The sequence below is a fragment of the Rhinolophus sinicus genome, linkage group LG06 (genome assembly GCF_036562045.2).
Source record: "Rhinolophus sinicus isolate RSC01 linkage group LG06, ASM3656204v1, whole genome shotgun sequence".
Lineage (NCBI taxonomy): Eukaryota > Metazoa > Chordata > Mammalia > Chiroptera > Rhinolophidae > Rhinolophus > Rhinolophus sinicus.
The window spans coordinates 95,597,107-95,613,431 of NC_133756.1; the positions used below are offsets into that span (position 1 = coordinate 95,597,107).

Below are 16,325 nucleotides of genomic sequence, written 5' to 3' on the forward strand. Positions count from 1 at the left end.
AATATTTATTTTTCAACCATGGTTCATACAAGACAGAGTTTTCAGCATATATCTTCTGATATACAAGATGATAATATTTTAATATATATAAAAGTAATATGAAGGCTATTTTTGTGAGTGACTTATGGAATCATTTTATAGTCATATTTTCCCTGTACATGAAATTGTTTCTGAAGTTGAATTGTCAATTACTGTGCCTGTTGGGAAGTCTGGGCCTACGGGGTTTGGACTAGCTCAGGGCCCCTATATTACTGTGGGGCTGATGAACCCTAAATAGCACCTTTACTGAAAAGGTAGAACAAAGGCAAACACATCCTGTGGAATGTCAGAACTGGGCATCATCTCAGACAGTTCTATCACATAAAGCAGCATTTCCCAAACTGTCTTATGTATAATAGTAGATCCAGATGAAGGGTGGGATGTAGGTGCATGAAAAAGTTGTGTGTTAGGTAATCTTTGGGGTTTCTCAAGAGTTGTTCATACTCTCAAATACATACATCATGAATTTCCAAGGGCAGGAAATACTGTGTTTATTCAATTTGTTTGCTGAACAATTTTTCAAAGAGAACCATTATGATATATTGTTGTATAGAGCACTTTCTTGGGAAATGCTTTGGAGAAAGAGAATGCTTTTTTTTTTTTTTTTTTTCAGTAAAATCCTCTAGGGAAATCTTAATTTGGGCTTATATTAATTTTACGACCAGCAATGAGCTGGAACTGGAACAACTTAAAGAATGTTCATCATATATGATAAATGTATAAATTAACAGCGTTGAGTATAGGTTATATTATTTTAGTGCACATAGATAACGGTAAACAGAAACACTAGGAAAATATTTTCACCAGCAGTTTACTTTTCATTGTCCTTGAGAATTTCTAATTCTAATTTTGTTAAGTGGCAAAGTACACTGCGTTTATAATAGAAACAATGGCAGAGCTCCCCTCCCCTCCAGTGAAAGTCTTAGAATTTGTTTTACTATGTGGTCGTATACATAACAAAGAATATGAATAACTATGTCAAAGTCCTTCATCTTCTGCAACCTAAAATGTTATTTAAAAAATGGAGGTGCTGTCTACCTCATAGCAATGCTGTACAAATGCCTGGGTTGTTTAGCATGTTTCGACTGAAATGAAGCTACTCAGAACAATTAGGTGTCAGATAACATTGTGGAAATAATTTGTGAAAAAACTCTCTTCTGGCCTAAAAGGGGTTAGTCACCAAAATTCTGAACTGCATTATTTCATCCCAGCTTATCAAAGGAGTCTATACTTTTTGCAATAAAGTAGCCACAGGAGTAAATGGAAAAGTAATTCTTTTTAGTAACTTACATAAATTGATATTGATGCTTCCTTCTACTTTATGCTGATTCCTTCCCTCTTAAGTAAAAATGCATTAAAATTTTGATGTCTCCCCTCCACCCCCCTTTTCTGTAAAACTTACTAAAAACATTTATGGCTGACCTAAAAAAAAATAAGCAGAAGTTGGAAGGTTTAATAGTTTAAACAGAGATGACAAACTTTTTTGTCAAGGGGCCAGATAACAAATATTTTAGGATTTGTGGGCCATATGGTCTCTGGCATTACTACTCAACTCTGCTGTTATAGTCTGAAAGCAGCCATAGGCAACGTCTACATAAATGGGCATGGCTTTTCCAAACAAAACTTTATTTATGTGCACTGAGATCTGAATTTCATACAATTTTTATGTCATGAAATATTCTTCTTCTGATTTTTTCAACTATTTAAAAATGTAAAAAGCATTCATAGCTCACATGGCTATGGGTGGCACAAAAATAGTACACTGGAATTTTCCAAACTCTGGTTTATACTGTTAGGTTGGCTCAGTATTAGGCCTAAGATTTAAGAGCCATAACCTGGATTTGAATGTTAGTTGCCTATTATTAATATGCTATCTTGGTCAAATTACACAATCTTTTAAGCTTCAGTTTTCTTAGTTTAAAATGGAGATGACAATTCCTATTTCAAAAATTTTTGAAAGGCCTAAATATCTTGTATTTTAAATACTTTGCACAGTGGTTGGCACATAATGAATACCAATAAATTCTAATTATTATTGCTCAACTGTTAGAGATAGCATTGTGAGACTTACCTGATTCTCAGTTTCTTCATCAACAAAGCAGAGAGTAAACCTGCTCTACCAAACTCATAGGATCACTATGAAAGGCAAGTGTCTAATTGTATTTCACCCAGGGCCAATCGAGTACCCTCTCACTGCTAGGCTAATTTTCCCAAACTACAAATCTGATCTTACCGCACTCCTGTTCTAAATTCTTTATAGCTTCCTATGTCACTTCCTAAGATGGTCTAAATTCCTTGGCATGGCTGTGTGGCTTGTCATACTTGGTCTTGGCCTTCCTTTCTACCCATATCCCCTACCAGTCTTCCATACAAACCACACGTTTCCAGATGAACCATACTTGCAGTTCTCAGAATAACCTAAGGTTTTATTTGTGTGTGTTTTTTCATATCTCTATGTGTTTAAATATGTTACGCCTTCTATCGGAATGACTTGCCCCTTCCTACTTTGAATTTGCGCTGGAACTCTTCTTACTCATACTGTGCCTACAGCCCCAGGAGAAGCCACCTCTTTTCTCTGTGAGGTTAACTGACTTTTCTTTATCTTTTCACCCATGATAGAGTTGAGGCCTTCCTCATCTGCCAAAGCACTTTATGTAAACTACTATAACTCTGAACGATGATAGTTTCTTTACCTGTTTGCTCCCCAACTCAACATAAGACTCTTTGATGCGTAAAAAATAAATAAATAAATGTAGCCACTTTAAAATGGAGCTGGAGCTGCCATGCCAGAGGAACCGCCTTGCACATTTTATGCCTCAAATCTTTAGGATGCTAAAACAGGGCAAAATAACATTTGGACTGGGCCCAGGGCAACACTGTCTGTCTCATAGAACCATTTGCAAAGATAACAAGAAAGTGGTTATTATTAATGGAATGATGGCTACAGGAATGAAAATTAAAAACCAGTTTACAATTACCATCACTATGTTATGTTATTGGCACAAATAGAAGTGCCTCTTTCTATTAATGTGCTGTATTCGGCTGTGTTTAATGTGCCCCCGTGTATAATGTGCACCCAAATTTTTGGCCCAAACTTTCAGGGAAAAATATCTTTCATTTTAATTTTTTAATTCAAATTTTTATTTGTTTACATTTAGGTACTTGTTTTTTGTATGATAAAGGAATTTTAGCAATTATTTTTTAACATATATGGTACAAGAATTTTATGTAACAAATAATTACAAAACACAAGAACGGATACAAGGTACAAGAAATTCTATGTACCAGTAACAAATCTACGATATTTACCCATCATAGAAGGCCAAGAACTCTTAGTCGTTACAAGATGTGGTAAATTCAACAAAACCGATTATTGCATTCCAAGGTATTATTTTGCATACGGATATCGTTATTGATATCTAGAGTTACACTTTTAACTCATAAGCATAAATAAAGGAATTAAAAATATTTTTATAGATATGGAAGTAGTACTACACATGTATCATGCACATCCTTATTTATCCCTCATAAATTTGGGCAAAAAAGTGCACATTATACATGGCAAAATAGTTTAATTGTTCCCCTTTCCCTTCTCATAAATATCCTTTGCCTTAGTCTCCTAAATTGGAAGTATTTGGACTTCTGCCTGCAGTGCATCCCAAATAGCTATTCTAACTCATCTCAAATAAACACTTGTTGCCTGACTTTGAAACGCCTTTTTATTTTTAGGTTACCAGATGGAAGAGATTTGTTTATCTTTGTAACCCCAGTGTTCAGCAGAATATAGGGTATATAGGAATTTAACAAGTATTTAATGATGTTGGAAGCACTTAGTAAACTATGAAGCCCCGTATATTTATAAAATCATCGTATTATAAAAAACATATTAAAATATTGGTATCAGGATAAATTAGACGTGCCATGTATGAGGCACTGTTCTGGGTACTTCACACACACAGGAGCTTATTTATTCTTCAACATGGTCCTACAGAAATATCATTATCTTTGCCTTCAAATGAGGAAATTGGCTCAATGAGGTAAGGTTACTTGCCCCAAATCACCCAGCTCATTTAGTTTGGAAGCTGTGAAAGGAATTTAGTCTGCTGGACTCCAAAATTTTGTATTATGAAACACTATGCCTCATGTTCTCTCCTTCATGGCTAAGATAACAGAGACAGTCTGAAAATAGTAAGATTATTTGGAAAGAAGAGGCTCACTGTAAAGCAGGGAAAAACGGAAGTGTAGAAGCGCCATAAATCCTTCCATTACGTGTCATGAAAAAATACAAAAGCCTAGGTGGAAATCCCTTTTATAAAAACAATAAAAAATTCAGATTATCTTTTAGCCATCTATTTTATTGGCTAAATACTCCAATTCATTTTACCTCTCTTTATATGATCTATATTTCAAATTAAATTATTTTTAGCTTTCTACTCCTAACTTTTTAAAGTGTGGTAATAAAATTGGATAGAAATAATACACAAAGTAAAATATTGTGGAGGGATAAATCTCTTGTAATGTCATGTTGCTTTTCATATAACTCACTAATAGTCTGGCTTTGTTCCTAACATTACATTCCTGATTTGCATGCAGTTTGTGGTCAATTATGTGGGTGTTTTTCCAGGTCATTTTCTTCGGCATTTATGCCTCCTCAGTGATTCTTCATGTTCTGTTTTTACTGCAGGGATTTCTCCTTAAGTTTATATATGTCCTACTTTTCTTTCCTATCATGGTCATTATATGGCTTTTAATTTTGTTTGCCAGAAAATTAACACTTCATGTCATTTAGATTCATTTAAATTCATCTCTATCATCATATAAAAGTTTATATGTTATGGTTACAACCCTTAGCAAATTCCAACCTTAACTTTTGCATATAACTTTAAATTTAGCTCACATACCTAATGTTTACAATCCACAACTTTTTGATAGAAATTTCTTATAGGAATTAATAGCCAGACTGAAGTAAAATAAAGATTATTTCAACTTCTCTCTTCTGTATCTAATATGTCACTCTAATACCAAAGAAAATGAAGCTGATATAGGGGGAAATTGGGGAACTTCATGGAAATGTATGCTCTTTTAAGTTAGGGGATGCTCTTTTAGCTCTTTGAGTAATGGCTGCTAATTTTTGCTAGTTCTATTAGTTTTATATTTAAAATATTCCGATGCTCTTGATTTTTATGTTATAAATAGAATTATAATAACTGGAAAATTCAAGGTACTATTTCCCAATGAAAAAACTCATTTTCTTGTAGTAAAAGTAGTATATGAAAGTTTTGTTGGTCATTAGATCTAGAATCAAAACTTTAAAGTTTATTCATACTTACATTTTAAGATTATATTAAGTAAAAGTTATGTGCTTCACCTACAACTATGTTCTAGTTTAAAGGCAAATATCCCCCTAGTTCCATTGTTGAAAGGTCTTTCAATGACTGAAGGTTTTAAAAGGGGAAAAGTTAACCAAATAATTCTTTGTCAAGACATTTTTTCTCCATCTATCAGCAGCCTAGTGATATGTATGATATAAAGCCAGATGTGTATTAACATCTGGATACTGTCAATTTCCACGTGTCTGACTATGGGGAAGTCATCTAATCTATATGAGCACAAATTTCCTCATTTTAAAATGGGAACAATAATATCCACCTTGCAGGGCTGCTCTGAAAGGTATATGAGGTAAAGTATATAAAGCATTTAGCACATTGCTGAGAAAAACAGGAACGTAGTCATTGTATACTAAGAATATTTTCATTAGAGGCTTGTTTTTTATTAGGCTATAAATTAAGTAGAAATTAAAAACTATAATGTTATTCTTTCCATAACAAATTGAAGATTTAAAAATGTCCTAAACATTTTTTTAATTAAAATTTATTAGGGTGACAATGGTTAGTAAAATTACATAGGTTTCAAGTGTACCAGTCTGTAATATACCATCTATATATCACATTGTGTGTTCACCACCCAGAGTCAGTTTCACCTTAAAAAATGATAAAGGACACGATATTTTGGCTGTAAACTTGTTTAAGTACATGTAAGAGTAGAAAGTAAACAAAAATATTCTTGACCTATTCTTAGGTCAAGAATATCTTATTGGAAAGATAAAAATCTAAGAATGAATTGTTTAAATTAAAACTTGTACCTGTTAAAAATATATTACCTGTGGAATCCAGCCCATAAAACAAGGAAGAACAGATGATACACTAGGAGAATCATGCTGGTTTTCAGAAAGTCGATTTCCATCAAAACTGCATCCTTCCAGTAATAAGCCACTGATCTGCCATAAAAACACATCAACCATTAAAATCTGTATTATGATATCTGTACTATGATATCTGTACTACGATATATCTTAAGAACATAGTCAACACTTTCCATTGTGACTATGTATTCCAAATAATGAGAACAAAAATTATGGTATTTTGTATGAGAATAAAGAAGGTAGAGATCAAGACTAGTGTTCACTGTAAATTTCCTTTGGAATGATTCTCGATTTTAGCAAAAATTTTAGTAAAAAATACTTACAAATGTCATCAGTTATATAACTACAGGTGCCTTGGCATTAGAGTAGCAGAAATGTAATGGCAAAAGCCAAAAAGTTATTCTTTCTCCAGGAGGAGGAAAGAAAAGCATAATTAGAGAATAAGAACATGTGTTCCCTGATTGGAATTTTGGCATCATTTTTTAAACAGCTGAAAAAAGTTCAGAGAATTTAACGCAAAAATTCTTGACATGCCATACAGACCTAAAAAAAGAATAAAAAGGTAGAAAGAGTTAATCTCTTTCTTTGAATTAACCTTAGTATAAATATATGTTTTTAAAACATATATTTAAGAAATTATGTAAATATAATTATTTTGGTAACATACTTTCACATTTTTTTCTTTAAAAGTATTCATTCTTTTAGTTTCTGCAGTTTTAATCTACCCTGAGTTTATCTAAAGGCAACAAATGTAGAGTCAGTATTTGTATTCAGAGCCACATCTGTATTCCCATCATTTGAACTTGATAGATAACATAAAAAAATCTTATAAATATTAGATTGTACCTATTAGATTGTACCTGAGATTTAACATTCTAAATGAAAGTATACAGAATTTAGATTCAAGATAACACTTTAAGATGTAAGAGTTAAAATCATTTTCAGCTATATTATAGTTTGGGAATGGTTCAGGTTTGAGGAGGTAACTCGGAGAATACACCTTGACAAATAGTTTTGAACAGCAAATTTTACAGTAAGGTTGCTGTACCATGGAAACAAAAAGCAATTGTTTCATAATGAAATAGCTGGGATAAAAATAGAATTATTTAATCCTTATATTCAATATTCTTTCTACTATACTACTGATGTGATGATATACAGGCTGCTTCAAGAGTTGAAGTATTTTGGCCTTGAAAAAAATGTGAATTAAAATTTAGAGAGTACCTGCTAATTTCAATGCCAGAAACCCTCTAGTAAAGATAATAAGGCCTTGTCCAGAAATTTTGTTAAGTTTTAAGCTCAATGAGTCTACACAGAAATTGATAAAGGTAGTCCCTATTGGTAGTGTCACAACTTGACTATGTAATATGCATAGTCAACATGAGGTATAAATGCATCACTTCCCTCTTCCAACCAGGAGGTGGGAGGGGTCAGGAATACTATTCTCTGGAGCCTTATTTCAGTAATTGACACCATTGGCCATGTAGTTGCTTCCTCAGACAACTGGGAAACATTCTTGGCTCCTTCTCCCAAACTTCCCACATGCCATCAACTACCAGGTCCTGTCACTTCTAATAAACATCTTCTAAATCTTTTCTTTTCTCTCCATATCTTCTATCACTACCCTATTTTGGAATTTAGGTAAATTTGCAGAATTTAAAGTAAAGACATTCTTCTTCCTGAAAATGAAATGTGAACATAAAAATGACAAAAAGCAATATCAAATTGTTTATGTACTAAAATATATCAGGGATTGGAGTGGTATCAACAACTGGTACCCTTGTTCCAACTGGAGTTTTGCATTAAAAAATGGAGTAAAAACAGAAAGGGTCAAAATGTTACCATTATTACTGAAAAAAAATGTTTGGATGATATAACATATCTCCAGGCAAATAGTCTTCCTAATATTAAACTCAAGAATTTGGCAGGCTTGACGTGTAGTTACAAGTGGACTAAGCTAAAGAACCAGCTGTATGTACCAAGTGCAGACCACCCTGAAGGAGTAGAGAAGAATGTGCAGACCCAAGGGTAAGGCACAAATGGAAGGCGCACTATTCAGCTCTGGGTTCCTGACCCAAACTACATAATCAGGTAAAGTGGCTCCTTTTCTGTGAAGGAAGAAGTAAGGTAGAAGGTAGAGAGAGTCTACAAGTATCCACATTACTAAATTTCCCTCCAGATAGGAGGAAACAACAGGAGTGAGAAATAAGAATTCCCCTCTAACAGTATATTTAAAATACTTGGCAAATTACCTGATATATATAGTAAATGCTCAATAAATGTTAGCTACTATTGTTCATTTAATATAATCCATCTTCTAATTTCTAGACATTAGAACTATTTTATATTATGTATCCATTGAAGTGAGGCAAAATAAAGGTTTGAGCAGAAGTTATTTGAATAATTCCAGTCAAAAGAACTTTTGCCTATAATATTTAATATGCAAAATTTTCCAAATTTATTCTAGATTGAGTCTATACTATCACTTCATTTACATATCACAGAACTACATGATGTGTTAGAGCATGCTTTCTAATTTTATCAATGCTGTATTTCCACTCTCTTTTTCACCATTAAATGATAAACCATTTTAAAATGTTATTTACACTTACATATATACTTACTTATAGGGCATACTTCATACTTTATACTAAAAGTTTATTAGAAGTCTGTGTTAGCCATTTCTGCCTTACTGTGCATGATACATATCCCTTAGATGCAAATAAATAATTATTGAGATCGAGCTCACTTGTTTACGTTATATTAAAAAAACCATATTGTTCGGACTGCCTCTTGACATCTGTACAAATATACTATTTCAGTTGAATGCAAATAATTAAATGAAAGGCATCTAAAGGTGCATCTCTTGTCATAATATACTTTCCTCTAATTCTTCTTTTGCTTATAAATGTATAGATTTCAATTTAACAGAACAGAAATAGAATAAAATCATAAAACCAAAAAAGAAAAAATCTGTACTCAAATAATGTTAGTCACACTTGAACCTCCAACAAAAATATCTAAAAATTTAAAAAAAAAAATTTGGTTTTGTTTACAGTTTCAAAACTGCAATTTAAAGGGCTAGTGTAGATCAGGCCGACCATGATTGCATAAGTATATTCCAAAAAGCTAACAACCAAGACTTCATTTATTTTGAAAGGGCTGTTCATAGTATAGGATCTTAATCAACTCTTAGCTTCTCACCTCAAAGAAGGTTAGTAACAGTAATAGTAATGATTTTGTTCACTGAAAACATAATTAAAGCCATTAATTTATTTATACATGATGTTGAATTTCTTGCATACTTCTGACTTTAACATGAATTTAACTTGGATTTAACAGTGAATTTCATGTTAAATTCTGAGTTCTGTTTTGATAAATTATTATATGACTTTATTTGCTAGAACCCGCCTTTTAAAAGTTAAAAAAAATATTTTAAACACACAGAAAATCATAAAAATATTTTAAAATTTATACGTTCCTACCAGTTATTTTTACCAGACTTTAACATATAGCCATTTGTTCCACATTTCTAAGCAAATAAACCCTACCCTACAGGTATAGCTGAAGTCGTCTGTGCATACCTTGCCTTTCCAGTTCCTCTTCTGCTCTCACCTGACCTAGTCATTATCCTGAATTTAGTTTTACATGATTGTTAAATATGTATGTATCCATAAACAATACATAGTATTGTTTTTCATGTTTCCAAACTGTATGTAAAGGGTAACATACTTTATTGTGTCATTTTTCAACCTATTCTTTTCCTTCATCATTGGTCTAAGGGCATCCATTTTGTTCTTTTATTTTTAAAAACTACAATATTTTGCTGTATTAACACACAACAAATTATCCATTCTCCTGATAATGAACATTTAAGTCATATAATTACGATCATAACACTACAATAAACATTATGTTACGTGTCTCCTTATACACCTCTGCATGATTATCTCTAGCTATAGAGATGAAATTGCTAGATTGAAGCATATTCTCATCCTCCATAATATTGGCAAATTATTCCCTGAAGTAATTCTGCAGTCTATATGCCTACTTGTCACATATGAGAATTTACATTATGCCACAGCCTTGCCAATACTTGGTCAGTTGAGATTCTTATGTTTTCATTTCATGTCTTAATAGTTCAAGGGTTTTTTTGTTTTGTTTTGTTTTGTTTTGTTTTTAGTTTTGTTTTTTGGGTTTTATGTATGTACGTACGTATGTATGTATGCATGCATTTTCTGGTAGATTTTCGACTGCTGGTCTGATAAGCTACAACCAGCAGCTCATACATATTCAGAGAGGATGTTCTAAAGCTCATAACTTCTAATTCTGATGAGCACATTCTCCTTAAGAAACCTCAAATGTCTATGTGTACAATTTCTTTACTCTTTTAGCTTCCATTTCCTGATAAGCTCTATGAGAAAGGGCACTGAAATATGAACAGTATAATAACCACTTGGTACATGGGCAGACTAGCCTGGCACGAAACAGCTGAGGTCAACTGGCAAGCGTAAGTGGCTATACAACTCTCCCAGGTCCCAAAGGAGCAGCAGCTTCCAGGTATCCTAGGGAACTGTGTGTTATTAACAAGCCTAGAATACATTTACTAAGCCTGATTTGCCAAGGAAGAAAACTGGTTTTGCCTTTTGTGTGTGATGGCATCAATAGTAAAGGAGGGAGCTGGGAGCTCCCCTGATTTGCCAGGGCAATCTTCTCATAGCCTTGGGCAAGATCTAACATGCAAGCTGAACAGGAGGTTGATTTATACATTTTCCACTACCAACTTTTACAACTTCTGTTTAACAAATAACAAATCAATAAAGGTCGTAAGGAAACTTTAGAGGGCCACGTTCCGGATCTAAAAATCAATATATATACATGTCTCTCAAATAGTTTGAGAGAGTTTGAGGCATTGGTTGGTTTGAGGAATACAGCCTTACTTGAACATTTCACTGGTTTAATTCAGTCTGGGGTGACAGATATTGAAAAATTCTAAATGAATTAAATTCTAGAGTGACAATTAAATTAAAATATAATTCAAATCCAAAGGTCTCCTACTGAAATAATACTTTTGCTGAAAATATGATTAATATGAACCTAAGTGGATTGTTTAACTTACTGATTTTGCCAAGTGCAAACAGTGAGGGGCTTAAAAAGACTTCTTATCTGACAAACACTCCTGGAAACCGCAGGTAAGAAAGTTAGAAACTGTGCTTTTATAGATGGCATGAATGAGGAGCCAAAGAGATGAAAAATTCTACTGGATTACCTTAAATGTTATGTGTAGGGATGGCTTCTTAATTTAAAACTTAAGTATATTAAACTTATAATGTTCCTAAGTACGCATATATTTACCAGTGAATATTTTAGTTTCTGAATGCTAAATGAAAAATGGAAGACTTGCTTCACTGGGTAAAAGCATAAAACTTTATATTAAAACATTTGTTTCTAATTAAAAAATAAAAATTGCCTAATAAAACCTAATCCAAATTGAATTGTGAGAAATAATAAAAATTACACACATAAACGTGTAATAAACGTATAATAAACGTGTCAAGGAATTTATTTAAATCCATTGATAAATGAAACAAAGGCTTAAACTGCTCCATTAATTGCTTAAAAAGTCAATATGGTTCTTTTTTGGAGAACTAAGATAAGCATCCTGTTTTACTAACTGTCCATCTTTTTTCACCATCTACAAAACATAATGTATAAGCTTAAGATTTTCTGGTTGTAGATAATTTTATTCCCAACTTGTAAAAACAGGGGCAATATAGTACTAGAACTATTAACACACCTTGACACAGAATAAAGCTCCTTTCCCTTGCTTTTTACTATGTCTGCATAATGATACTACATATTGTGTGTGTGGTTCACAGCTGCTAGTGACCACACAACCAAGTAAAGTATGTGGTTCCTGGATTATTTGTCAGGTGTGCCCTCCCTCTCCCTAACAGCTGGGCAACAGTGTATGACCACCAGTAATAGCTAAGAGAGTTCTCTTTATGGGCTAGAGGCTAAGGTTAAAATAAAATGCAAAGATATGAAAGAGAACCTTTCCAATTCCTTCAGCTTCAATGAGAGAATGCTGTAGCCATCTATATTCAAAAGAGAAAGATCTAGTGTATTGTTAATGGTCAAATTTTTGGCACACTATATACCATTACAGCTGATGCTAATTAATACTTACTATAGTGTCTCTCTCCCATTGTATGTAGGCCCTTGAGTCAACAATTCAACAAGGGTTTAATTGAGTACTTATTGTGTGCTATTGTTTGAGATATCTGACAATGAAACTGGAAAAAAATGACTACACTCATGGCCTTATATTCCAGTGGAGCAAGATAGACAACAAGCATCGAACAATAAATAAATTATACAGTATGTCAGAGAGTAATAGTGATACGAAAAGAAAGTTGTTGAACTGGGAGCTAGAGCTTCTGAGAAGTTAGTTAAATGGAACTAACTTCTATTTAATAACTAGAACTTCTGAGAAGTTAGTTGCCTAAGGTTAACTAAGCTAAAGAACTAACTATAGTCTTACATCTTATTTTAAAAATTGAATTATATGTGACACATAGGACTAGATACTGGGAATCTGAAGATAGATAAGACAGTGTTTGTCTTCAATGACATTATCGTCTCATAAGTCAGACTAATAAGGGTGTATAGAGGTAATCATACTACAACATGCAATGTGTTATATTAGCAGCTGGAAAAACGTTAACAGGACAATTCTATGCGTGGGAATGGGAAAGAAGAATGGTAGAGAATGCTACTCACGGGAATAAGTTTGGAGTTTTGGGGCAAAGGATTTCTATTACAGCCTTTTAATTAGTTTTGTTATCAACACTAGACTGATTATCTATTATTATCTGTTATTATAAAAGTAATGGATTTTTAACAGGAAAGTTAGATAGGAATATTTATACTGCAAAATATGCCTTGGTTATTTTTTAACATAGATGGCTTGATTTTACCAGTGAATCAATGTACTCACAAAATTGTAAACTCCCTGAGGACAAGATTTGGTCTATTTTCATATATTACATTTTATACATACTTTATTGTACAGTAAATATTCATTAGAAAAGGTAACCTAATATAACTTCAAGATTTGTCTCATTTTTTTAATCGAAAGTTACATTTTCAAATATGCATATCCCTCAGATTCTTATTTTGCATTAGAAAAGGCTGTATTTCGTACAAGTTGTTTCATGCTAAATCTTAACTTACCTTGATTTTTCATATGGGTAATACAATCTATCTCTGCAGATCTTACACTATAAAGATAGGTGACTGAGACTGAAGTTAACAGAATCTTTTCATCACAGTTGGACTCAGATAAACATTTAAAATTAGTCTAATACCTTAATCTGCAGCTTTGCTTCTTGCAGTCGACCTTTCCATGAAGCTACAAATTTAAGGCTATCCACAGAACAGCTCATTGTCCTGTAAAAGTAAAGCATCAAATGTCAGAAATAAACCTCAGGAAGTAAAAAGGAAGAATAAGAGATGATAGATATATTCCTATTTATTTAAAATTAAAATGTTTACAATGTGCAAGTAATAAGATCTCTTAAGCTATGTATAATACCTTAGACTTCACACTAAATTTTTAAAGTTAACTGGTTATGTCAGTTTCCCCTTCAAGACTGGGTAAGTTCCTTGAGGATAGGGCCTTTCTTTTTTATTTTTACATCCTCCATTTTGACCATCATCCTCAAATTTAGGCATATGATGGGTGTTCAATTAATGTTTATTAGCTGAACTGAAATATTAATATTTATATCTTGAAGCACTACAAATTAAAATCCCCCTGAATCATTAAACAACTAAATTTTGTCCAGTACATTTTTAGAAATGTCTCTTTTTTCCATTTTATCTTGTTAAAAATTATAGACTACATATGTTATGATAATCCAAATTTGTTACAAAAAAGAACTTTATCTTAACTATCAAATACTGTTCTCTACTATTGAACTTTAAATGTGGCCAGTGTAACTAAAAAAAAAAAAATCACATTTTAAAATTTTATTTAATTTTAATTTATTTACATTTAATCAGCTCCATTTGACTTCTAACTACCATACCGGGCACAAAAGGTCTAAATCAATACATGATTGAAACTTTCAATGCTAAAATTTACCTTTTTCAATTCTAATAAAAAACACACTATTATTAAGAGCAATGCATTTTTAAACTAAAAGTAAACTGTGTTGTTAAAAGTCAAGTAGTAGGAAATAACACAACTATTTGGATTCAACAATAAATTTATTTCTTGACAACTGAGGGAATGTGATCAGTAGTGAATAAAGCAAAGTATAATTACCTCATAGACAAATAAAAAAAAGTATTTCATTTTAATTACCTTGCAGTTTCCTGGCGAAGAGCATTGAGAAATGTGTCTGGGTGGAAGAGTTCTGATAGGTCAAGTGTATCAGAGAGAAGAGCCTGTTTTTCAGCTCTCTCTACCCAGCTCTAAAGGAGAAAAAAATGCACACATACACACACATTTTAAAACTTTGTAAACTGGAAAGATAAAGAAATCTATTAAAAATTATTACGCAAAAGTCATTTGTAATGAGAAAGGCAGTTTCCAAATGCTGTCAAACGTTGTCTAGGAAAAAAAGATGTCTACTGTGCATTGTGAGATCTGTTATAGTTTTTGACATAATATCCATCCATCACACACACAAAAAAGCTTCCTGGAACAACTTTTTGTTGGTAAAAATCTACTCAAAATAAAAAAATCTAAAATATGAAAATTAATCTAATATATGGCATTTCAGTTTGGGTCAGCACTTCTAGTAATGACCCACCTCTCAAAGTGTGCTTAGGAGATACTGAGCATCCGGATCTAACTCCAGAACCCCCAGGGTCCCCAAGTCTTTGCAATGCAAACTGGACAGGTGTTCCAGATCCAGATTTGACAGTACATTTGCCAGGTCACATAGTAAATGTTGGAGCCAAGTAATAAACTCAGGCAACCTTAAGTGATTTCTCTATAATATTTCCTGCCGGTGCTAATGTGCCTCAAGAGATAGATAGCTTACTGATGATTTCTGAATCAGTCTGTTATTTCAGCTGGTGTACAGAGATGATACCACAGTAATGTTAGCTACAAAAACGTGCAGAATTGTCATTTACAGAAGTAGTTCATTTTGCATGCCTTATAAACAGTCTAGGGAAAATTGTGTTAATTTACAACGGTGTAGAAAGTCTGTGTTTCATGTACTGTAACACTCTGTTATCCACCCAAGCATTTACATCTGTCAACTAGGTCTAGAATAGAAGAAATTAAAATGATCAAAGCTCTTGAGTTTGGGTTTTATCTTAATGCATTTGACTAGGACTACTACTTTGTCGCAAAAATGTTCCAATTTTCCTCCCTACCAATTGATAATATGTTGATTTTAAAAGTAGAAAACACTTTAAAAAGAGATCTCTTTAACACAGTATAATTATTTCTTCTTGGACATTATCCTTTATAATAACACTTCATAAAGTGTCTATCTTCAATGAAATAATTTAAAATTATGCTTAGTAAATACTGTTTACTCCCTATCAAATATTTTCATTATATTATCTGCCTTCTATTTTCATTACCTAAACATAGTCAACAAATATGCTTGCATGACCCTTCTTATTGTATGTAATATTTCTGTTATTTTTAAAACAGTTGTTTGAAAAATATTTACTTTATAACTATTTCAAATTACATTATTTCATTAAGACCCTTAAAATTAATTTTGAATTAAAAAACTCCAAAAGAGTTGTTGCCAGAAATGTATGCAGATGTTCAAATTAATTAAAAATTAAGAGTGTGGCAGATAATCAGATTTTTACTTTATTAAACTTTGAATATAATAGTTTTCCACAAATAAGAAAATGAATTAATAATGTTAACACAATGGTAAACTGTTTACATGCTTATTGAAACATGTAAGAAAGGATCAATCCTAATAGTTATACAAATTTAAAAACTTTAAGTTTTTATATTTATAAAATATAAATATTTACATAAAATTTAATAAGATATGTTTTTAGCCCATCAGAATAGCAGAATGAGGAACGATAAAGC

At 32.3% G+C, this 16,325-nt stretch overlaps 1 protein-coding gene across 4 annotated transcripts in view; it reads right to left on the reverse strand.

Annotated features, from left to right (window-relative positions):
- DYNC2H1 (dynein cytoplasmic 2 heavy chain 1) overlaps window positions 1-16,325 on the reverse strand; it is a 293,546-nt gene that overhangs the window by 5,373 nt on the left and 271,848 nt on the right. For all 4 annotated transcript variants that reach the window (XM_074335553.1, XM_074335552.1, XM_019717180.2 and 1 more), the window contains 3 exons: window positions 14,613-14,722; window positions 13,612-13,693; window positions 6,200-6,316 (listed from right to left, as the gene is read on the reverse strand). In XM_074335553.1, the coding sequence (XP_074191654.1) occupies window positions 6,200-6,316; window positions 13,612-13,693; window positions 14,613-14,722 (309 nt within the window). The remainder of the gene's footprint in view (window positions 1-6,199; window positions 6,317-13,611; window positions 13,694-14,612; window positions 14,723-16,325) is intronic.